Source organism: Mustela erminea, chromosome 16 (assembly GCF_009829155.1).
Source record: "Mustela erminea isolate mMusErm1 chromosome 16, mMusErm1.Pri, whole genome shotgun sequence".
Classification (NCBI taxonomy): Eukaryota; Metazoa; Chordata; class Mammalia; order Carnivora; family Mustelidae; genus Mustela; species Mustela erminea.
The window spans coordinates 47,973,810-48,000,347 of record NC_045629.1 but is presented as its reverse complement, the minus strand read 5'-3'; the positions used below and the strand labels follow the sequence as shown (position 1 = coordinate 48,000,347).

General features: G+C 33.6%; 1 protein-coding gene across 10 annotated transcripts in view; it reads right to left on the bottom strand.

Moving 5' to 3' along the window:
• Nucleotides 1-26,538, bottom strand: part of VPS13B (vacuolar protein sorting 13 homolog B) — a 769,746-nt gene that overhangs the window by 325,439 nt on the left and 417,769 nt on the right. For 8 of the 10 annotated variants that reach the window (XM_032316092.1, XM_032316089.1, XM_032316090.1 and 5 more), the window contains 5 exons: nt 19,234-19,405; nt 18,786-18,900; nt 16,938-17,004; nt 12,530-12,938; nt 2,706-2,817 (listed from right to left, as the gene is read on the bottom strand). In XM_032316092.1, the coding sequence (XP_032171983.1) occupies nt 2,706-2,817; nt 12,530-12,938; nt 16,938-17,004; nt 18,786-18,900; nt 19,234-19,405 (875 nt within the window). Of the gene's footprint in view, nt 1-2,705; nt 2,818-12,529; nt 12,939-16,937; nt 17,005-18,785; nt 18,901-19,233; nt 19,406-26,538 lie in introns of those variants that run through there. The other 2 variants (XM_032316093.1, XM_032316094.1) reach the window with 2 other exon arrangements.

Sequence of the window (26,538 nt, the reverse complement as noted above, 5' to 3'; positions counted from 1 at the left end):
ATTTCTCTCCCAGGTATTTAATTCCTAGGGACCACTTTGTGACAACAATCTTTGATTTAAAAAAAATCAGCTTTATCGTGATATAATTTATATCCCATACAATTTATCCTTTTGAAGTGTATGGTTCAGTTTTACATATATTCTCTTATACTCACTATACCTCACTCATTGTACAAGTACTCATTCTACAAATCATTATACATCATTACTATCTAATTCCAGACAATTACTATCACCCCAAAGAGAAATTCTATACCCATTAGTAGTCACTCTTCTCTCTTTTCTTAGCAACCGCTCTTCTATTGTCCCAATGGAGTTGTCTATTCTGGTCATTGTGGAATCACATAATATGTGGCTTTTCTCTGTCTGGTCTCCTTCACTTTACATGTCTCCAAGGTTGATCCATGTTATAACACACATTTTATTTCTCTCTCTGGTAAAAACTAATATTCTTGTATGGGTATACCACATTTTCTTTAGGCCTTTGTCAGCGGACAAACCTTTGAATGTTTTCCACTTTTGGCTATTAGGTATCCAATCCATACTGAGTTAAATTTTTGTATGGTGTAAGGTAAATGTCCATGGTCATTTGGATATCAGGTAATCTGAACACCATCTGCTGAAAAGACTATTCTTTGCCATTGAATTATCTTGGCTTCTTTATCAAAAACCAATGGATAGTAAATGCGATGGTTTATTTATAGAATCTCAATTCTATTAATTGACATATATCTATCCTTATGCCTGTACTTGTTTTGATTTCTATTTTTTTATCATAAGTTTTGAAATTACAATGTGTGAGCCTTCCAACTTTTGTTTTTCCTTTCTAATATAGTTTTGGCTATTCTGGGTCCCTTGAATTTCCATCTGAATAATTTCCATATGAATTTTAGGATCAGTCTGTCAATTTCTGCAAAGAAGTTAGCTGAAATTTTGATGTGGATGATGTTGAGTGCAAATTTTTTGAAGGAGTACTGTCATCTAACATTAGTAAGTCTTTAGATCTATGTACATGAGGTATAATTTCATGTGTTTAGATCTTCTTTAATTTCTTTCGACCATGTTTTATAGTTTGGAAAGTGTAAGTTTTGTACTTCTTTTTGTAAATTTATTCATAAGTATTTAATTTTTTGATGAGATTATAAAAGGAATTATCTTCTTAATCTGACTTTTAGAAAGTTCACTGCTTAGTGTTACTGTGAGTTGATTTTTATGTATTGATTTTGTATCCTGCAACCTTGCTGAACTTATTTACCCAATGGTTTTTCAGCGGATCCCTTAGGATTTTCTATATACAAGACCATGTCATCTACTCAGAGGGCAGAGGAGGAAAGGAAGTATCTCAGGGGTTCACCTTATTGATGGTGATAGGATCTTTTAATAAAAAACACATTTCTTTCACCAAAAGTAAAGCAGGACCCTCTTTGAGGACAACTTACTTCTGAAGTGATAGACAAATGAGGTAGAAAAGACAAATATACCCGAAAAATTTTTCAGGTGTTAGAAAATTATTTTCACCCAGAAAGAATTCTACTGTGATCCTTTCTCTAGATCCTGAGAGAGGAAAATAGTACAAGTTGTGGTCTTCCATCATTACTTGACTAGAAACGACTATTCTTTTGGATCCTCAGTTTCCTAATGCATAAAATAAGGCAGTGGGATTAGAAATTCCTAAGACCTCCTTCAGTTCTCACCACCCAAGATTCTACATAAGCTAGCAAAACAAAAACAAAAAGACAAAAACCTTAAGGGATGAATATTATAAGCTACCAACAAAATAATACAAGAAGGAGAACCTGCTACATAATTCAAAGGAAAAACCTATCAACTCAAATAAGAGAAAAATTTAAGAAAATAAAATCCCTAGGACCCCTCCCCCAAAGTAAAAATTTCTGTCAACCTTGAGGTGGTTATGTGCATTACAAAAATCAGAATCCTTCCTAACAGGAACATTTATTGGAAGACAGTAGGAATTGACACTACCTCATCTGAGAAGCAGACCAGCAGGATTAATAAGACACTCATACATCTGTGTTTCTGTGACTTTTCTCACTTGGTATTATTTGCAACTGTACTTTTATGTCTGGCAGCAGTGCCAACTTCAGTACGAATGATGTATTATTTTTATCACGTTGATTACATATGTTCACCAGTTTAGCTGTCCATAGATGCTTGGTGTGGTTTGCAAATAGACCCAGTGACAAAATCCAGAGCATGGCATTTTCACAGAAAGTGTTTACTGTGAAATTTCTCCTTAGAAGTTTGCTTTTCTCTACAGCTTTGCTCCATATGACATCCACAGTCCTACATTTCAAATAATGGCTTATAGCCAAATTAAGAAAATGCTTCAATTTGATAAAACATGACTACAGTAGGATGTGGGGTAGTTCTGGAGAGAACTTCATTTTCTTATGTGATTAGAGATTTGGTCAAATTTAAAGTCTGCTAAACTTTTCCAAACTGCCCTTCATGGTGACTCGGTGCTTACATTCTGTTATTCATCAACACTTCACAGAAATACTTGATTTGTCTGAATGAATTTAAAAACCCACAACTGAAGGAAATCAGAAAAACCTGGTTTTAAATATCAAAAGATTCCAAATGAAAAGTATTTCTGCAGGCCACACGAAGCAAGTTTTATTGATCAGTGTACTTCTTTGCAGGATGAAATTGTTGCAAGATTGAATGTAAGAAAATAAACTTACTGGTAAATATCTTTCCTGAGGACAGATCTGCCAAGCGGATTGTCAGCTTGGGGAGCCATAGCAACAGAGCCAATCTTCAAAACCATGGTGTCTTCTTTTGCTGCCTGATTAACTGTAACAAAAGAAATTGACTCATGAAGTATACAGTGGGTCTGTGTGTAACTTCAAGCAAACAGAGAAATCTTTGAATAATGGGGTAGAGGCACATTAAGATAAAAACCAGTAAATGAGGATAAGGAAAAAAATTACTAAAAATAAAAATATTTGATGCTTTTAAAAACTATTTCCTTTATACCCATTTTCTTTTGTACATGATTAAAATGGCAACTAAAAAAAACCCAACTCCAACCCAACATTAAAACATATGTTAAATACATATAAGTAGTGCTGAAGTAGTACGTTTATCAAATTTCATCATCTTAGACTACTACATCTTTCTCCCAGGTGACTGTTAGCCCTAGGATTTTTAACACCGCACTGCTGTGTACAAATATACTACTGTCTACAAATAAATTGAAGATCATTATAAAGTCAGGAATAGATTTGCAAAGCCATTTAAATTTACATGATAAATAATAATTAAATACAATATATACACATACATGCACATACACAGTAACAGCACTTCAAGCTCTAACATGTCAGAAGACCCAAAGAAAACAAAAGGGGTGCAATGGTGAAGAAAGAAAAAACCAAGGGATTGTTTACTATACAAGGATATTTCAACTTGCCATTATAGGCACTTTTTAATTTTTATAATTTTTGCTGTGAAATTGTTTGAGAAATAGTAATTTCACACCTATGTAAAAGTTCTACTTCTAATGGAATCTATCACTAAGGCAAGTATTCTCAAAAACAATAAAAATTAAAACGATATCTATATATATATCGATATATATAAATATAGATAGATATAAGATATCTCTCTATCTAGATATATATAGAACCTGATCCTTTCTACTGAATAAAGCAATATTTTACCATTTTCTTATAAAGTTCAACAGTTTTTGTATAAATCACTGGCTAATCCAACATCTTTTCTAAGGACTATCTGAGATGGACAGAGGTTCTTCATGGCCCCATTAATTTATATTAAATTCTACTCCCTCTTCTCCAACAGATGATCTCACTGTTCTAGCTGTTTAAAAACTGTTTAAAACTGCTAACAATATACAACTTTCTGGGTTTTGAAGAAAACATGTATAAAACTCGTAATTTCTCTCAAGAAACTATCATCTGCCACAAATGGGACCGAAAAGGACTGGCTGCAAAATCTCAGGAATATCCTGAACAGAACATGCCTACAAAGGCATACAATCCAGATTTCGCAAACTGTGCTGCCCGAAGAATGCAAAAGCTAAGAGATTATTTCCAGCTGCTTCAGCAGTTCCCTCAGTATGGTCTGACTTGGATTAGTCTAAAAAAGAAAGTCAGAATTAAGAAAATCAGAAAAAGTTAGAAGGAAGATATTCAGTGAGGAAAAGAAGGAACCAGAAAAAGATGAAGAAGATGTAAAGGGAGTGGCAAAACAGCAGGGAGGCGGGGGTCAGAAGGTCAGAAAAAGGGGAAGAGAGAGATGAGCTATCATAATAAATATTAGCATGCAGATGCTACAATAAAGATTGCACTTTTAAATGTCCACAGCAAAAAAGATCAAATACAAAACTACTTCTCATACAGCTATACTATTTTCAAATGACTAGAGGTCTGGCTTGATTATAGGTCCTTAAACTATGAACAGTGTTTACATTTCACAGATCTTGCATTTTATGCCAAGCTTATCAAATAGTTCCATGTGGGTAAAACCTCTGATTAAGCAGCAGGCATCAATTAAATCAATAAATAGTAAGCCTAGAGAATAGACCATACCACAAAAAGTGCAATTAGTGTACTTGCTAACTGTTCTCCCAGGCTGCAGATACAACCCACCATATGAAGTCTGAAATGTAATAGAAACACTGTAGTAAATGAGGTACATATGGAAGAAAAATGACGTGCTTGGTGTTACATACAAAGCCAGATCCAAGAACAGAATTCTGTTTCTGTTGGAGCCAAAAGTGTTCTCACTAGATTATACTGACTATAAAGTTATAATAATAAAAAAGCACTTAATGCAGATCATTCACAAAATAAATAAAAATAATCTTTTTATAGAGAGTTGTTAGCTTATCAAAATCTACCTCTGAGATATAAGAAAAATAATAAAAATAAGCATTTATCAAAAATGTCTTTATTCAGTTCTTTAGTTACTTTATAATTGGAAAAAAATAAGCTTCCCCTTTTTTGGTTTATTTCACCTGCATTCAATAGTTGGACCATATGAGGAAATGTTCCCTCTAGATGCATTTTCAACATGAAAATGAATGCCTTCCTTCTTTGCTTGAACTGTATTTTTAAAAATTTAGGCTCATGCGGAACTACTTACTCTGGAAGACTCATACTAGATCCAAAAAACAGTCCTCTATTCTGAAATAAATAGCTTAAACTGGAAGTCAAACACCTGTAGATTCAGGATCCTGATAATGATTGCACATAATACAAACAATATTCAAGTTGAAAACCAGACTTTCAATATCATTTGTTTATATAAAATATTAGAACGTTAAATATATTTTTATTATTAACTGATTTCACACATGAACTATTAAAAACTTTCACATTTAATGTAATGTGAAATATAAGTCCGAAAGATTTTATCTTTTCTTGGGGCAAGAGAGTGTGTATTGAAAATGAAAATGTTATGAACAACTCTGAAGTTATGAGCTTAAGTAACCTTAAATAAAGAGCCGAATTTTCCTGCAACTGTCAGGTAACATAAGACTATTGCCTATAAATAAGTTTTCTTAAAGTCAACAAAAAATAAAAGTGTTTTGGAGATCTCAGCTTCCTTTTAAGATTCTCAATATAAACTCAGCACAGTAAAACATGTAAAGTCTCAAGAGTATTTGAACTTGCTACTGTGCAATGTTATAGTTTTATAAAGTCGTAACTGTAGTGACAACCCTACACAAAGCTAGCAACAAAAGGTTTTAGTAGTTATTGCCATATTTGCAGTTGAAGACAAAAAGAAGGTTCAAAAAAACCTTGTGACTATTATTTTACTAGTGGGAAATATAGTTGTATCTATTTTGCCAATTAACTCTGGTCTACAGAACAAATTACTTGGAGATACTGCTTATAGTATAGTTTCTGCTGAGAAGTACAGACATAGCATTATTTAGTTATGCTATCACACTCAACAAAACGTGATTTACACATATACTTTCATCCGATACAAATATAACTCAAGCAAACTTTTTAACACCTTTCTGGAGTAAAATGCTTACTACCCTCTTGACTCTTACGAGATCTTGTCATGTAAGTAATTTATTTCTAGTCAAATTACTGTTCAATCATGTTTTCCTTAGTCACATTATATCTTCTAAAATGTACTGAATGAAAACATTGAATCTCCCAAATAAAATATACATTTAAAAATTTGTCTATATTTTAAAAAAAAAATTTGTCTATATTTTAAAGTGACTAAAATGATGAATTTTACATTATATGCTTTTTACTCATTGAAAAATTCTTCATGGGTGATTTATCATTTGAATTAAGAGTAGCAATAATGAAAGGTAAAGTGTCCAAAAAAATCTAATAGAATGTGCCAAAACATTTGCACTTTTGGCATGCATTTTTATAACTGTTTTATAGACAGGAATGCATTCTGGAGTATAGGTAGAGATAGAAGTACGGCTGACCATTGAACAACATGGGTTTGAACTGTGTGGGTCCACTTCTATGTAGATTTAAAAAAAAAATAAGTATACTGGAAACAATTTAGAGATACACAACAATTTGAAATGAAGACAAATTGTGGAGCCTAGAAATACTGAAACAACTAAGGAAAAGTTAGGTATTATTGTAAGAATATTGCATGTAATATAAAATATGTGTTAAATGTTTATGTTATTGGTTAGGCTTCCCATCTAAGCAATTAGTAGTTAAGTTTTTGGGGAGTCAAAAGTTATACATGGATTTTCAACTGCAGGAGTGGGAGGGTTAGTGCCCCTAATCTTTGCATTGTTCAAGGGTCAACTATAAAGATGTAAATAAAGATAATACATGTAAATATAAATATAGATATATAAACAGACACACACAGAGGCAGAGGGCAAAAAAAAATGTATGCAATACAGTATAGGCCAGACAAAAGACTTAATACACAAAGAGCTCTTATTAAGTGATAAGGAAAAGATGAGCAACAACTTAGAAAAACAGTGCGCTTTTCATTAATGAGCCTGACAAAACTCTGGAAAACTCTGTTAGGATGAGCGGAAGGAAACAGAACACTGGTACAGCTATGTAGAAGGGCAATTTAAGATGACAGCTCCTAAACATTTTAAAGGTACATGCACTTTGATCTAGTAATCCTTTTGCTAGCAATTTATTTATATACATTCTCAACCAAGTCATGAAAAAATGCCCCTAAAAAGGTGTTTATTGCAAAAAGTTTATATAAGCAAAAGATTAAAATTAACCAAAAGTTCACAGAGAAACATGCAGACTGTATTTTTCAAAATGGCCATAACAATATGCACCCCTTTCTGTACGCTCTTATTCAAGGCTACCTGCTTATGAAGTACTTAGGCATCTGAATTTTGAAATTATACCTTAAAAATCCCACCACAAACACCACCAAAAAAATTTAAAAAAAAGAGAGAGAGAGAGAGAGAGAAGCAACTTTAAAAAATAAGGTAGCAGAAGTCTGGAAATATTTTTGCAATTACAATCAGTTGGGGATTTTTCTAGTTACAGCAGCTGAATGGGAAATTTAAAACTTATAATTTAACACAGTAAACCAAAAAGAAAAAAACATACAAGACAAAAATGCAAAAGAAATCAAGAAATAAAGTTTTCCCTCCATTTTCTCAAAGAGCCAGGTTTTTAATTCTTTCTGACATGTACACAAATTACTGAAGCAGAGAACCTGTCCCAATAAACCACTGCTGCATAGGACAGAAAAAGGAAGTTAGAGTTCACTACAGAACTTCTGATCTCTGTCTCATTATGGAGGTGCTCGGGGGCGCTCAGTGTACACACGTTCCCATGCTTACTAAGAGTGAGCCCTCTTATTGACTGAACTACGCCTGCACATTAGTGTTGTTCAGAAAATGCCACAAATTCTGTCCTCAACAAGAAGGTGTCCTAATATACTGGAGGTTCCTCAAACCTCCAGTATATTAGAACCTCCAGTATATTAGAACCTCTTCCTCAAAAAGGTTCCTCAAAAACAAAGAATTCTAATACAGAATTCAAACCTCCAGTATATTAGAACCTTTTCCTCAAAAAGGTTCCTCAAAAACAAAGAATTCTAATACAGAATTACCGTATGATCCAGCAATGCCATTCCTAGGTACATATCCAAAAGAAGTGAAAACGGACTCCAAAAGACACCTGTATGCCAGTGTTCATGGCAGCATTACTCATAATAGCCAACTCAAAGCTGGAAACAACCCAAGTGTCTGAGAGATGTAAGTTAACAAAATGTGGAAAATCCCTAAAGTGAGATATTATCTAGCCATAAAGATAAAGTTGATACCATGCTACAATATGAATGGAGCTTAAAAACATCATGCTAAGTGAAATAAGCCAAATATTTATGATTCCACTTACAAGATATATCCAGAACAGGCAAATTCACAGAGACAGAAAGTAAATTAGAGGTTATCAATGGCTGGGAGAGTTATTGCTTAATGGAAACAGAGTTTATTTGTGATGATGAAAACATTTGGAAATAAATAGTGATTACTGTTGTAAAACACTGTCAATGTAATTTATTCCATTAATGTACCCCTGAATAATTATAAATGGAAAAAATTTTGTTATATGTATTTTACCACAATTAAAAAAATGAAAAAGGAAAGACTTCTAATTCAATGATCAAGACAATTTATATTTTACAGGTTACATCTGTCTTAAGAAGAATCATTTAACATTATAAATAAGATCCACCTAGTGATGACCACCTAAGGGCTATGACACTGATATGGATGGTGAAAATTAGTTTGCCAGGTAAATTTCTCTCACATGTATTGTTACAAAAATTCTATTCAAAGGAGCCCTGGAATGAACATCTAAACTGAAATGAAAGAACAACTTACTGTGAAAATGTCCCCTGTATTAACAAGTACCAGTCAAAGACATCCCAAATCATTCATTATATCAAACAGATAATATTTCACAATGAATAAGCAAAAGCTGAATGCAGATCAAATGCACACACTGAGAAACAGCTATGTCTGATTCTGGAAGATGTACCAGTATAAATATTCTTGAATAACTATTTTAAGTCTTAGCCAGACTGGCATGTCTTGAAAAAGCAACACACTGATACTGCTTTATATTCTAGGCCTAATTTCAAAATTTAAATAGGAGATGAAGCATATACATTGTTTTTTTTTTCCTTGTTATTTGTATTTGTGATCACTACTGATATTTCAGATGTGAAATTTAATGTGTAAAACCTTATATTAAAATAGCATTAGGGACACTAGAGGAAAAAGGATTCAATTTAGGATTAGTTTACATGCAATTACTATTTAGAGACCAGCTCAGTCCCATAATTTGAAGGTCATTTATAATTCCTGAACACTTCTATATCAGTACTAAAGCATCATGAAGTCAGATAGGTTGCTTTGCTTCCTAATTTGTCTGCATGACCTTTCCCAATTTTATCATACAGCCCTCTTTCTGTATTTCTCTCCACCTCATCCTAACTTTTCATCTCCTATAAAACTATTTTTCTTAGGGCTCAATGAAGTTTTGGCCTTACCAACTGTTTACATTCAAATGAGAATAATCAGAAAATTATGGATACATAAAATATACACTACAAAGAATTTTCAGGAAATCACAAAAGCTTACTAACATACCTTATTTTAAGTGAAATTACAGAAACCCACTCTGGTTAGGAAAATAAATACTTTTATACTAACTAGAGAGATATATCAATAAAAAACAATATCATTAATTGTTAAAAAAATTTAGAACTTTTTTATAATATAGATATGACTTCATTTTTAATTTTATCTAGATTCAAATTTTCTGCCATTTTATTTTAATGGAAAAAAGTTATAGATACAGTAATACAGTGATATTTTTGAAATGTAATGAACTACTCCAAACTTTTACCAAAATAATCATGTTTCCTCTAATAACAAAGCCAAACTACTTCTGCTTCCAGTGTTTTCCCCCTACTCTCAGCTGAAAAGGCCAAAAGATGGTTTGAAAATCTCCATGACCTTTTATGTCTGTTCTCTTGTGTGGTTATGAAAAAGTGGCTCAGGTGATTAAACATCTGCCTCTCGGTTTCAGCTCAGGTCATGATCTCAGGGTCCTGGGATGGAGTCCTGAGTCAAGCTCCAAGCTCAGTGGGGAGACTGGCCTGAGATTCTCTCTCTCCTCCCTCTGTCCCTCCCTCTGCAGGTGCATTCTCTTTCTCTCAAATAAATAAATCTTTTTAAAAAATACAGGTTTTTTAAACCTATGTCACTTTAATATAAATTTAGATAGCAATGTTAGATAACAATCTAAACAATCATTAGATACTCAATAAAAGATAACAATAAGGAAAAAGCATAAAGGTCAGTGTCTCTGCAGTGAATATAAGCTTTTCTGTTTTGCTGTTTCCTCTCAGATCACTTGTAATCGCTCAGTGAAGACTAACTTTATTCTTTACCATTCATGTGTTTCTACAAACTATCTGAATAAATGAAAATAACTAGGCAGTTGCTCTCAGAATATAGCAATGCAGAGAGTACTAATTTTTCTCAAAGTAATCAACTTTATGATAGTTCTTATAAAAAATCAGAAGGAAAAGAACAGGAACTAGTTTGTATTAAAAAATCTATTAAGTATAATATGCTGAATATATCTCTAGACATCTTTGTAATTAAGACCTATAAAGCTCTACAAATAATTTTTTATTTATAATGTTTTTTAAAAAGGACCATTATTTTTATCAAAACTTAGTTAGTTATAGAACTACCCTATGACCCAGCAATTGCACTACTGGGTATTTACCCTAAAGATACAAACGTAGTGATCCGAAGGGGCACGTGTACCCGAATGTTTATAGCAGCAATGTCTACGATAGCCAAACTATGGAAAGAACCTAGAGGTCCATCAACAGATGAATGGATAAAGAAGATGTGGTATATATACACAATGGAATACTATGCAGCCATCAAAAGAAATGAAATCTTGCCATTTGCGACAACATGGATGGAACTGGAGGGTATCATGCTTAATAAGTCAAATATGCAAAATAAGTCAATCGAAGAAAGACAACTATCATATGATCTCCTTGATATGAGGAAGTGGAGATGAAACATGGGGGGTTAAGTGGGTAGGAGAATAATAAATGAAACAAGATGGGACTGGGAGGGAGACAAACCATAAGTGACTCTTAATCTCACAAAACAAACTGAGGGTTGCTGGGGGGAGGGGGGTGGGGAGAAGGGGGGTGAGGTTATGGACATTGGGGAGGGTATGTGCTATGGTGACTGCTGTGAAGTGTGTGAACCTGGGATTCACAGACCTGTACCACTGGGGATAAAAATATATGTTTATTAAAAACTAAAAAATTAAAAAAAAACTTAATTAGTTATAATGTTAGGCAGAATAATCTTCCCTATGTGTTTGTGAGACACAATAAGAGACAGACTAGACTCCCAAGAAGAAAGAGAATGGAACTAGGTGCTTTTCTTTTTTATATACCATCACTGATCATTCAAGCTCTTCCTCCTCCACATCACAACTAAAAGGAAAAAAGCTCTACTAGTCTCATGTGGCAGAAGCTATTAGTTATCCCTCTCATACCATTCTCTCTTCTTTCTCAAATTCATAGGGCCTTAATTTATGAGCAAGGTGCTCTACTGCCGAGGGAAACACAGCAGTTTCTCAGGCTCTCTCACAGTGGGGTATAGCCATTTGACTAAGTTTTGGCCAATGAAGTACAAGCAGTAGTGAAATGTGGGACTTGCAAATATTCTACCTTGAAAGTGAGGGCACACCTCCTCCTGATTCACCTCTCATTTACTGAGAGCTTACTAAACAAGTGGTACTATTAACATAGTCTCCATGTAGTCATCATTGGAAAGTAAGCTATCGGAAGACCTATCAAGTTAAATACCACTATTACCATTTTGTACATAGTAACTCAGATTAACCTGCTCAAGATTTTATACTTCATAATTAGCAAAGATTGGATTTGAACTCAGGTCTCTATAACTCCAAAGTTCATACTTTGTGAACCACTACTCTCTAATTTCACTAAAAAGTCCTTAAAGTTCTTCACTGTTTCATAGCATGGGGGAAACTAAAAATTTAAAAGTTACTCTCATGGGTGGAGGCAGTAGGATTATAAATTCACTTCATTTTAAAACCTATAATAATCTGCACCTAGATGCCTCGAAGAAGCCACAGGAGCCTTGGAGAGTTGGCCATTTTTTTTTTTTAACTAATTTCTAGTTACCTTAGGTATACAGAACCTAACATTTGAGTTTAATAAAACGACAATAAGCATAAGCTTTGCTACCAAAAGCCCTGATGAAAAAAAAAATCCACTTCTTATTCTAGTAACTAATTGAGTCAGAAACATACCCATTATTCTGAAATAACGCCTAAAGATTTAGTTGAGAATGATTATAACATAATTACTTTTTCTAAAACACACTGAAGTGCAAAATACAACCCCCAATCATATTAAAAAATGGAAACTTAACCCCCTACATGGAGGTTTTGTAAAATAAGACCAAAAAAAAACTGAAAGACAATACCTTCAATACTTGGCTGCATTTCTTCTATTTTTGGAACAAAAATTCTGATTACGCTTGTGTTGATATAAATCAAAGGTAAACTGCGTGAAGTCAATGTATGGCTCCTCATGGGCTGACCGGGAGATTTTCTTTTCTCTTTTTGGGTCCTTGGTAGTTTTGCTTGAAATATACTTGCAATGGCATTAAGCAAAGGAAAGCAAAGGACAATATCAAAAGCTTGTGCTGAAAGAAGAATTTCATGAAGAAAATGGGGGGAACCATCCGTTAAACCTTCAGATAACTTATGAAAACTTCTTCGCTCATTTCTTGATGTCAACTTGTGGCGGACATTTTTTGTTACAGCTTTTGTGTATGTCAAAGAGAGAAATCCATGCTGCTGATGAGAGCCATCTAGAAGTTTTGCTGTTGTCTGTTCCAGAAAAAGGAAATCATAATACACACTTCATTAAAAAGAAAAAAAAAAACTTTTTGAAAGCAGAAAATGATCTTAGTTGGTATTATAACCTCTATTACGTCTACATCCATTGATGGGCACATTACTAATCAATTCCACAGATGGGCAAAACCATCTAAAAATTAGAATGACTCAACTGAAAATGAGGAATCCTGAGTTCTAGTTCTAGATCTGGAGAGGCAATTAAACTTTGTTGTGTCTGTGTCTATGATTTCTACATTTTCTGTAACTTTCAGAATTTGGAACAAGTCATCTCTGGATTTTACCTTTTTGTTCTTGATTATTCTTCACTGACAGTACCAATTTGGTGTTGTAACATGGGTCAGAGAGAGGTTGTTTATGCAGATGAAACTGAAATAACCATGTTACATATTTCCACTTGTAATCAACAACCTGAATAAAAAAGATGATTGACTTCCCTTGACCTAACAGTTTTTCCTTAGATAATCTGGCTAATTTATATGATGACCAAGCCCATAAAAAGAACCTCACTGAAACTATGCTTTGATAAGTAAAACAACCACTTAATGCATGTTTACTGGAAATAGTAACATAACACAAAAAATAAAACATCTGTCTTTTAGAATCTGCTTATTTTCACTGGCTATCATACTGTTTATAAAACTTAAGTACCAGCTCTCTTACAACTCAAACTCATATTCCTTGGGTTTAATGCTATATTAATATGCATACAACATTTGAGAAAAAATTTTATCATCATAACATTAATATTTCTGACCAAACTTGTCCAATTAACTTACATTCAAATTACACACACTAAACAAATTATAGTAAAAGAGCATATTTTTAAGAGTGAAGTAAAATGCATACTTTGTATTCGTATGAAAAGGACAGCTCTTGAAAGTTTTCCTGAACTATGAAATATACATAAAATCCCATTTTGTAAATTACTCAGCATAAAATTACAGTTAAGCTGTTATACTCCACATTTCCAACCTCTCTTCCCTGGGCCTAAAAACAAAGTTTTTAGGTTATTAGGGTCCAATGTGTGATGTTAAGAGAGGAAGTAAACTGAGAAAGAAGAACAAACAGGAAAAGAGTGAGAGCGGCAAAGCAGCAATGCGTCCAGGCCTATGCTATGCCAGTACTCTTGAAGCTCTTTGGCTTCCATTTCCTTCCTCTCATGCGGCTGCCTGTCATCCAGTAACAAAGCAAGAGGGAAAATAGAATACAATGCAGCTGTTACTGTTAATTTTGCTTTTAGTCTGAACTTTACAATGAAGAATGGTGAGATTAAATTTACCTTCATATATGTTATTTTTTAACCTAATTTTCTGACTATTAAAAATAACTTGGGATGGGGCACCTGACTGGCTCAGTGGGTTAAAGCCTCTGACTTTGGCTGGGGTCATGATCCCAGGGTCCTGGAATGGAGCCCTGCATCTGGCTCTCTGTTCAGCAGGGAGCCTGCTTCCTCCCCTCTCTCTGCCTGTTTCTCTGATCTCTGTCTGTCAAATAAATAAATAAAATATTTGGGGAAAAAAAAAAGAACTTGGGAAGTAGGCATTGAATGGATGTACAAAATAATCATATTTCATATAACTGTCCTGCCCTCAGAACATTTCTTTAATCGTTCCCAATCTCCTTGTTGCCGCTCTGACTTCTCTTTTCTTTTGCTTTCTACATTCAAAAGGAAATACGGCAAAACAGGAAAAAGTGCCACCAGTCTTATCACCATCTTGCTGAACAGCAGGAAACACGGGATGGAGAAGGGTGGCTGGGGTATGGCCACACAGCAACATGGTCTTTGGGTCTCTAAACTGGACTCTAGGGGGCGCAGGCTATAGGAAGCTGCCATCAACCACTAATCTACATAACCTAGCTCAAATAATCCTCACAACAGCAACACATGAATCCTGGAAAATACATAAAAGGTGTTTCGCTGTATGAATGCTTTGATTTAAAAAATATATTTTAAACATATTGAATGTAGGTACTCTTGAAAGGTAAACTCCCATGAGAGGAAATTTGTTGAACTACTGCATTCTCAATTCCCTTAATGTAAGAGGAAAAAAAAAAAAAAGAATCAATGAATACTAGCTGGAGTGGAGATAATGTAAATATTACCTTTTATACAGGAATAGTATGTTATACTCTTTAAGATGAAAGGTTAGAAAATAATTAAAGAAATATTAGTAAAATTTTAAAAACCTTAGAAAATTGATAAAGAAAAATTTTAAAGGGCACTAATTAGTGGGGTTTTTCATAAATGTACATTAAAGTTATTCAAAATGTGAAAAAAATTAAGAATGTTTCTCATAGACACTAATAACAATCAAAGAGATCAAAATAAATCTGAACAGAACTTTTGCTGATAGAAAAGCCACATTTACAGACATCTTTCTCCAGACCAAAAATCCCTAAAAACATAAAAAAATCAAATCACAAACTAGCATTTGCTATGCAAATACAATATTAAACATTAAATCTAGGAACACAATTAGTTAAAATATTTGGATAATTTTTATCATTTTTTAAAAAGATATAGGTCTTAAATTCCTTTACCAAAAAAAAAAAAAAGAGGAAATAGTTCTCATATGCTAAGAAAATATCTAATAATGTTTGCAGGAATTTAATAAATTCTTAAGAGAACTGCTATTACCACTGTGATAATCTGGTCTTAATATTTTAAAATTACATACATTTGTATGGACTTAAAGAATGTCGCTTAAAAGAATTAGCTTAATAACATATCCAGATATATTGTACCACTAGAAAAAACAGGGTTTTAAACATCTAAAAGCCACTGGTGTGCAGTCTAGTATTCATCTTCCAGCCAGTCAATGATGAGCATACAGCCTTGTCCAGTTTCAAGAGGTCACCAAGTAAGGTACTTTGAATTAGTTGCAAGAAGGAAATGGCATAATTGATAGGGGGAAAAAAGCAAGCTAAATAAGAATCAAAGTTTGGTCAACTCTTGATCATTAAAAACATGCACAATTTAAAAAACATTGTTACTTAATGTCCTACACTCTGATTTTCTTATGCTTATGGTAAAATTGGGTTGTAATCACAAAACCAGAGTGAAAAACAGGATATGCAAGTAACCCAGAAACAAATAAGATCGTAGTGGAAAACCAGTGTATGATTTAAAAGTGCAGTAGAGTTCACTGACAAAGTGGATCATACAGAGGAAGATGAAAATCAAGAGTTGACTCTATGGATAGTTGAATTCCTCCTCTGGATTCCTGTTAGTGGGAGTCTGTAGCATAATTTTAAAATGATTTCTTACAGAAGGAAAGAAGCCAGAGCAATTACTGAAAGGGTCCTGCTTGCTGATGGGTCGAACCAACAAGGTGCGTCTGTTCAGCTTGTCGGTACAGGAAAGGAAGACACCTCCACATTGCCCCAGAGACCAACACTCTTCCCCAAGGCTTGAGGTGATGGACAGGAGCAAAGAAGGTGAAAAGACAAAAAGCAATAAAAGCCATAAGCAAAAAAATCTAGATATTTTAAATTTTGCTCAAGTTTGCATAGGTTCAGGTTTGAGCCACTGCTAGGTATGGCCTCTGTCTAGACCATCTTCTGCAAAAGCATTGTTAATGGAAGTAAATGAAAAATAATTGCTTTTAGTATAAAAGTACTACTTTTAGTTTATCATAAAGGACAATCCAACAAGAACTCATTTATGAATAGGAGGAACTTCTAAAAAGTCAACATAATAATACATTAATGATAAAGTATTTTAATAAAAGCAATCCTACCTTTGCTGTTTGAAAAATTTTCTTAATACCTATAACAGGAAAATGGTTACAAAACACAAACAGCTTAAAGGAACAATTTTATTTTATAATGTACTTTTGGAAGAACAGGTCAAAAAGAATTTACTTTGAGCTCTAATTCTTATAACTATTAGTCCTATTGCATGAAAGAACAAAGATAAACAGTTTACAATATATTTTTAAAAAATCATAATTACTAAATGAGTCTCACCACAGGTTTTTCTTTGCACTGTAGAAATACTCCTTCAAAATGTCCTGACTGCCAACCTTCCCCTGGCCTGGAAAACATAAGTTCACCTTATCTGTTCTCTTCAATTTTTCTGAGTTAAAAAATTGAGCATACATAACTATTTCAAATAGTTATTATATAAACAGCACTACACTGAACTAAAACACGGATCTGACAATGCAATCAAGAACAACTTATATTAGCACCACATGCTCGTCGTTTTGCATGGAAGCATTTGTCTTAATGGTAAAACTGTATACTTACTGATTGATTATTTATTTCTATCTCATCCATAAAACTATCAGGCCCATAAGGGCAAGACTGACGTCAATTTTTGTCAAACACTGTATCCCCAGTGCTTATTATTAGCACAGTGTGCATAATACACACCCAATAAATATTTTGACTAAGTGAATGAATAATTATCTAAAACTTAGATGAATTTAACAGTAAAGTCACTGATGATAATAGAAGATACATTATAATATTCACATCATCAGGAAATGATCTCAGCTATAACATAATAATCATGTATCATCTGCAGAAATCACTTTCATATAAAGACATGCTACTCATGAGGACCTAAGGAACTGAACATTCCATTATCAAAGAGCAATTCATGATTCATGGCTAAAGAATAAAAACAATTATCATTTGCTTTGTAACATACTACTAATAAAACAGAGTTTAATATATAGCCAGCAAAATATTTTGAACTTCACAATTATGACACAACGTTTTAGCTGGACAGATGTGATGGTCACTGACATAAGCAATACAATATAAGTGATAAGCAATATGATAAATAATCAAAATTCAAATGTTTTTAATGTAGAATTAGAAACATATTCAATAAAAAACATTCTATTTTTAGGTTCTATGATGTAATAGTAAAGGTATAGAAACATATATGCTTCTGCAGGGATTCAATAAATAACTGCTGAAAGAATATTATAAATTCCAAAAAAAAAATAGACTTTAAGGCTGTTTCTACACCAATATGAAATTGAAAATATGATGCTGTGTAAAATTTTTTTTTAAATGTGTGAATTTTATGGTATGTAAATTATATTTCAATTTAAAAAATACAAATTCCAGAGTTGTATTCTAAAGCAAAAAAACAAAACAAAACAAAAAAGCAAACAAAAAATACAAAAAGCATTTTTTTAACTTCATTTGGGAAAAATTAATGACAAAATTGCTATGCATCTTTGTGAAGATATCTAAAACTTTACTTTTTTACTACCATTATTTATTATTATAACAAATATGTATATATTAAATATATATAATTTAAGTATAAATTATAATTGTTTACATCATACTTTTGATAAAAATTTACTAGGGAAAGAAAAATTTGGTTCTAGGAAGATCCACCACATGTATATTAATCATGTGTGAGACAAGAAAAGTCTCTGAAGTACAAAGGGCCATGAGATGTCACTACTCCATTTCAATCTGTGATTATTCTAGTATGGAGAGGGGATGGAGAGTACACAGCAAAAACCAAAGCTATCAATCATGTCTCCAGCAAATTTGCAAATATACAAAATAAAAAATTGTGTGAGATGACAGAAAAAGCAGCTTATTTCATTTAATATGGCAATATGGGTCTTCATTAACAGACTTGCCATCTTATGAAACAAAATTTTGTTATATTCCACATATGAATGAATTCCAAGGAAAACCGATCAATTTATCTGTGAAGAACCCTCTTTGGAAATAAGTACAGTATTTTTTAAAAAGACCCAAATTAAAATATAAAAATTCTTATATAGACTGTGTCCAAATAAAGTATAGCTTTTCCCGCATTCATTACACATTATTTACCTGCTTCTATAGTGATCAATATTGAAACTCTCTATTTTACATTTCACTTTGGTATATACATCCTGAACATCTATGGAAGCACTGAGGTCTTCTAGTTCACTGACCATGCAAAGCTCTGCAACAAGAGGCAAACATTAAAATCAGCATAGGCCTCACAATCAATATTAAAACCTTCTATTTTAGATTAAATTCATATATATATTCTTGATATCTACAGAGGAAGTGAGACTTTCTGTTCATTAACCACATAAGATCCTACAACACTAAGGAAAAGTAATAAAAATTCAGGTATTATATTCAATATATTAGTACTGCTAATAGAAATCACCTAAGTTAGATCTAATGATGTTTATGTGACAGTTATAAATAAAACTAAAGTCTACTATTTCTTCTAAAAATAGTGTTTAATATTTTATCTTTCCAGTAGAGAAGAGAAGTAACCCTGTACCTGTGCCTTTATTCTCAGGATCTGGAGCAAAGAGTTTTATAGTAATTTTGGGGAGCACCCACTGCATCCACAGACTAATCCGTCCACTGGCTCCACCAATGTTACTTGTAGTTTGTTCCAAAGTCACAGAATCTGAAAATGGTGAATCATCACCTGCTTGTATAGAATCTCCCTGGGATGAGAAAAAAACGACTGTGTAACAAATAAAAATAACCTTAAAAATTATATAAAATTTGAAATTACCACTGATAAGTATTCCATAACATATATTTGCTAACAATAAACATTTAAATGCTTATGCTGATACATGTTAATAATATATGTACTAATCGCATGTTTTTTTATAGTTGAAATGTCCAGGCATGTCGTTCCAGTCTTCTCAAGAGTACTAAGATCTAGAACAAGTTTGGGTTGTACCAATGGGTATTTCCTTAGAGAACAGGGTCTGCAAGCTAAGCTATAGCCAGGGGCCAAATCTTGTCTATTTTTGGAAATAAAGTTTTACTAGATCACAGCCATACTCATTCATTTACCTATTGCCTATGGCTGCCACGTAGCAGTTAGGTAGTTCCTATAGAGATGCTATGGTCCACAAAACCTAAAATATTTAAAATCTAGTCATTTATAGAAACCAGAGGTTTGTCTACCTCTGCTATGAAGTACTTATGTGAATCTACAATATCCATAGCAAATTGATTAGCATAATTAGCATGGCTTAAGAAACAGAACATTTATCATGCCTCGCATATTTTAATATAAGAAGACATTAAAAAGTTGGATTTGACAGATTTTTAAAAGAATTTAAGTAATCTCTATATCCAACATGGGGTTCAAACTTACAACCCAAGATTAAGAGTCACCTGCCCTACTACTAAGCCAGGCACATGTCCCAACAACAGATTCTTAAAAATGATTCATATGGCTAAACAGTTAGAGGTAAAGAGCATGAGTTTATTCAACAAATACATAATGAATTATAAATATGTAAGTTCCCGCATTTGGTACTAACAGACTTTCTGTAAAAGGTTCATTTGGTCATCATAGTTTTAGTTAAATCTTTTCAGCAGCTGTTAAGTGGGCTGGAGAAAAATAAATCCTGGTATGGAATTGAATAGCTTCAGCCTCAGAAGCAGGAAGACATGGTGCCAGGGACAGTGATCAGTCACTCCTATATTCTATATAGGATTAACTACCAAGTATTTGGGTTTTTAAAATTCCAACTTTGCTGTCCATTTAAAACCTTGAAAAACACACATTCTCTGAGATTTGATCGAATACACTATAGCATGCTTATTTTTTTAAAAGATGTGTATGTACTTTTAAACTTTAGTTATATGTACTTAAACTCAGTCTGGTAGGCAGCATGATATATTAGGGTTAAGGACTTCTTTAGACCCTAACCGTGGGATTTAATCTCTTGAAGTTTGTTTCCTCCTCTGCAAAATGGTTATTTTGATATTTATCTCTTAGAGTTGGTAAGAAGAAATAAGAACATAAATGTGAAGTGATTTACACATAATAAGAAATTTGTAACTAGTAGGTATAATTATCACCATCAAACTGAACTACAACTTAGAAATTGTATACTCAAAAGTCTTACAGAATTTGGTATTAACACTCTCTTGCCTTTCTCATTTTGTTATCTTTCTAAATTCAACACATTTTCCTTTGCCATATGACCTCCACTTATAATAGTTTGTTTTTGCTTTTAATGTCTCAAACAAGATGTTCACTTCCTATGCTAAGGAGTCATGACCAGTAGTCAACAGGCAGAACAAGAAATTTCTTAAAATTTGATAAGAAGATAACATAATGTGGTGAGTATCTGTTTTCTATGCAGAGTTTCTCAGAGCAGAAGCCACTAATCTGGCAACTCAGAGCAGGGACAATGAGCAAAATCTCATACAAAACCAAACCACAATTTGTGCTCTCACTACCACAAACATACCATCTACTCAGGTCTATTTAGTGTCTACATGAAGTGTTTACCTGAATCAATGTTCTGTAATACCTGTCAATCAGAAGGAGATTTTAATTTCCTTGAATCCCCAGAAGGAGACCAAACGGGGATGATTTTCACAAAAGAACAGACAAGTACTTATTATTGGAATACTCAGGCCCAGGCATAGCAAAACAAAAGTGTCCTGTGATGTACTGTGACAGAAAATTATAGACTTAAATCTGAAGATAGTGTAGTCACTCCTTGTTCCACATCATCAAGCAAAGCAGACAGCTCACTCTGTCTCAGCTCACTGAGAATTTATGTTCTCACATAAATTCTTTTCCAAAGTAAGTAGTCCTAACTCTGCTATCATTGAAATTCTTACAATTTGAGAAGGTATACAAAAATTCAGGGTTTTGGTTGCTGCCTGAAGTAACACAACACCTAATGAAAAGCACAAACTAATCCCAGAAAAGGATGTATTTTACGAAGTCAAATTCAATAAAAGACACATAATGTAGTCAAGATGCCTTTCTTTATGGGTAGGTTCTTAGAGCAAAAGCATTCATAAATTAAATTACCCTTCAAGACTTAGAAGAACATCATACTCCCAAGAATGGGAACTGCAGAGAAAACGGCACCTCAAGTCAATATGACCTAGTTTTTTAAAAAAGTATTATTAGGTATGTTCAGTAGGAATGTTAAGAAAACTGTGGCTTCAAATTTAATAAGTAAGCACTCCTAAAAAAGACTTTTGCTTTCCTTCCTCACACAGTTCCAATTTTCCTTTTGGATTTACAACATTTGGTGTGGTGTTGTTAAATATGTTTGTGCATTAATTTTCTGCTCGATTTCCAAATCTATAGCAAAAATTGAGCCAGAATTGGAGATGCTGAACTATTTTCCCACACCTCTTTATGCCAAGTTCTAAAATATACAGTTCAATTCTTTCACCATTTTGTCGCAAATTGACCAAAAGAACTGAGTTTATTTTTCTAGCTGAATTTATCTTTGTTCATCTGGAAGAGCAAACACTGCAGCCCTTCATCCTTGGCCTGCTTCAGAGCTCAGGGATGATCATAGTTTTGGCCACACTGCTACTCTCCCTTATCAAAATAACTCCAGCATTCTTGTTCAATCACAAAACTTCCCAAAGGGCTAAACACTTCCACCACGGTTTGTACTTAAGTCAACAGTAACAAGTGGCCTGCTGTGGTTTCCACTACCTTTGGTCTCACTATTTCAATGCAAGGGTGGGAAAAACGATGAACTGTTTTTAAGCTTCGTACTTACGCGTCTTACTCCTATTTCCCCCTCTACAACCATCCAGATTGATATTCAGGAAGCTAGAGTTAAATTCACTGAAAAATATGGTACTTCCTATCAACATGTCAACATAAAAAGAATCACTCATAGTTTAAAGTATAAATCACCCAAGGTTCATATAAACAAATACTTCTCTTCTTCTTAATACAAACAACTGTAAAGAGTGTGCTTTTTAAAACCAGATTCATGTATAGTGAATTCTTTATAGCCAAAATAATTAATATATTTGGCCTGACTCAGCAAGAAAAACAATACTTTAAATAGTAAATGTTTTAAAATTTTTATTAATGTTTTTGAATGCAGATATTAGAAATAAAAAATTCAAAACTGTGATTTCAAAAAATTTCCCAGATATATAAATTGATATAAATAAGCACAAGAAATGTAAGGTGGCAAAAAAAAAAAAAAAAAAAAACTTAAAGACAGAAAAAAAAAAAAAAAGAAATGTAAGGTGGCTTCACAGCAATTTCTTTCTAGATATATCTCCCAAGGCAAAGGAAACCAAAGTGAAAATAAACTACTGAGACTTGATCAAAATAAAAAGCTTCTGCACAGCAAAGGAACAATCGACAAAACTAAAAGGCAATCTACAGAATGGGAGAAAATATTTGCAAATGGCATATCTGATAAAGGGTTCATATCTAAAGCACATAAAGAAATTATAAAATTTGGGGTAACTGAGTGGCTCGGTGAAGTGTGCAACTCTTGATTTTGGCTCAGGTCATGATCTCAGCATTGTGGTACTGAGCCCCGTGTTAGGCTCTGAGCTTTGCATGGAGTCTACTCTAGATTCCCTTTCTCTCCCTTTGTCCCTCCCCCCACTCTCTCTCTCAAATAAATAAATCTTTTTTTTTAAGATTATTTATTTATTTATTTGACAGGGAGAGAGATCACAAGTAGGTAGAGAGGCAGGCAGAGAGAGAGGGAGAAGCAGGCTCCCCGCTGAGCAGAGAGCCCGATCCCAGGGCCCTGAGATCATGACCTGGGCTAAAGGCAGAGGCTTAACCCACTGAGCCACCCGGTCAGCCCTCAAATAAATAAGTCTTTAAAAACCCCACAAAACTACCCTATCATCCCACAATTGCATTATAAGGTACTTACCCAAACAACACAAAAATGTTAATTCAAAGGGGTACAAGCACCCCAATGTTTATAGCAGCATTATCAGCCAAATTATGGAAAAAGTCCAAGTGTCAATTGACTGATGAATGGATAAAGAAGATGTGGCATATATATATACAATGGAACATTACTCAGCCATAGAAAAGAATGAAATCTTGTCATTTGTAACAACCTGGGTGGAGCTACATAGTATCATGCTAAAAAAAAGTAAGTCATAGGAAGACAAATACTGTACGCCTGAAATGAATATTGCACTGTATGTTAGCTGGAATTTACATAAAACCTTAAAAAATGTAAGGTGACCTCAGATTGGTAGGTTAATTTATATAACTCTTTAGATTTAAAAAGCAAAATCAAGTAAATCAATAATTGTGATGGTGAATATGTGAATATGATTATTTGGAAATAGGAAAAGCATTACAAAGTATTTTATTGATGTATGCAAAGGCTAAAAAATAAGCTCCACTTCTCTAATCTATTTTGATATATTATTTTTGTCTTCCAACAGCTATTCAGTTGATCAGATGATAATCTAAATGCAAAACTACCACATTTTTTTAAAGTAAGCTCCACCACCACAGTGGAGTTCAATATAGCGCTTGAACTCCCGATCCTGAGATCAAGAGCTGAGCTGTGATCATAAGTCAGATGCTCAGCCAACTGAGCCACCCAAGTGCCCCATGATTCCCACATTTTGAATAAAAATGTCTTCCTATATGTTGAATATAAAACCATTTAAAGATAAATATTGAATGAAACAAGTCTACTTAAAGGGGAAGATTTAAAACGATTACAATACATTCTTAAAATAACAACTCAGTATTCAAACTAAATTTAGCTTTTTTTTTTTTTTTAAAAAGACTTAGTTATTTGAGAAAGAGGGAGCATGTGCATGAACAGGGGAGGGGTAGAAGGAAAAGAAGAGAGAGAATCTTCAAGCAGATTCCCTACTGAGCCCAATCCTGAGCTTGATTCCATGACCCTAAGATCTTTTTTCTTTTTAATATTTTTTAAAAAATTTTTATAAACATATAATATATTTTTATCCCCAGGAGTACAGGTTTACAAACTTCACAGCACTCTCCATAGCACATACCCTCCCCAATGTCCATAACCCCACCCCCCTTTTCCCAACCCTCCTCCCCGCAGCAACCCTCAGTTTGTTTTGTGAGATTAAGAGTCACTTATGGTTTGTCTCCCTCCCAATCCCATCTTGTTTCATTTATTCTTCTCCTACTCCCTTAACCCCCCATGTTGCGTCTCCACTTACTCATATCAGGGAGATCATATGATAGTTGTCTTTCTCCGATTGACTTATTTCACTAAGCGTGATACCCTCTAGACCCTAAGATCTTGACCTAAGCCGAAACCAAGAGATAGCTGCCTAGTTGAAGTTGACTAAGCCAAGCAGATGCTCCAAACTAAACTTACTTTCTAAAGGGTTGTTTGAAATAATATCTTGACATAGCTTACTGCTTAATATTATTGTACCATAATAAGTAAAAAACTGACAAAAGTTTTGCTATAGAAGTTAATGTCAAACAACTTCTCAGTCCAATATGCACTTCTGTTTTTCAATAAATGTCTCAACAGATATAACTGACATGTAACATTGTAATAGTTTCAGGTGTACAAGATCATTATTTGTATATACTGTGAATGATCACAATAAGTCTTGTTAACATCCATCACCATGCATAGTTACAAGTTATTTTTCTCTTGTGATGAGAACTTTTAAGTCCTACTCTCTCACCAACTTTCAAACACAGAATAGAGTATTATTAACTCTATAGTCCCTGCTGTACATTATATCCCCAGGACTTATTTTATAACTGGTAGTTTTTGACTTTTGGCCACACGTAATTATTTTTCCTATTAGTCACTTTAAATTTAACTGAAAATAAATGTTTTAAATAATTACCGCAGACTAACAAATGAAGCACCTCATGTAAGATTTTTTTTTTTTAATTTAAATTCTCATTAGTTACCATACAGTGTAATATAAGTTTCAGGTGTACAACAGAGTGATTCAGCCCTTTGCTGAGCAACACCATTTGCTTGTCACAAATGCCCTTCTTAATCCCCATCATCTCCTTCACCCATCCCTTCACCCACCTCCACCCTGCTAACCACCACTGTTTCTCTCTCATTCTGAAGGGTCTGTTCCTCGGTTTGCCTCCCTCTCTTTTCCCCCTCTTTGTTCCTTTGTCTTGTTTCCTAAATTCCACATATGAGTAAAATCATCTTTCTCTGACTGACTTATTTCACTTAGCATAATACTCTCCAGCTCTATCCATATTGTTGCAAATGGCAAGATTTTATTCTTTTCCATGGCTGAGCAATACTTGTGTGTGTGTGTGTGTGTGTGTGTGTGTGTGTCATATTTTCTTTAAGCTAGGCTGCATAAAGCTATTTTAATCCCTGAATCAATGAAGAATAGAAGTCAAATTCTGCCATGAACCAAAGCTTCCAACATGAGAGGTTAATCTGACAATTTTTACTTTTGGTTGAGTTGTAAATCAATATTCTAACATGGACTCAGTATTTTATATTTTTTGCTGCATACTAAAATTTTTGTCCCCCTTCTGTATAATACAGAATTGTCTCTAGGAAACAGAATCCATTATGCACTAAATTTCCTGGTCCACCTATCTATTATGCGTGTATACATATCCATGCCCTAATTCAAATATTTTAAAATTCTTCTAAGGATAAAGAATGTTATCTTAAATATTTAAAATTTTGTAAAACGCTGAACATACATTAGGCCAAGTATCCAATTTAAGAGATTAGAAAAAAACAGGAGCACCTGGGTGGCTCAGTTGATTAAGTGTCTAACTCTTAATTTCAGCTCAGGTCATGATCTCAGGGTTATGAGATGGAGTCCCGCGTTGGCCTCTGTGCTGGGTGTGGAG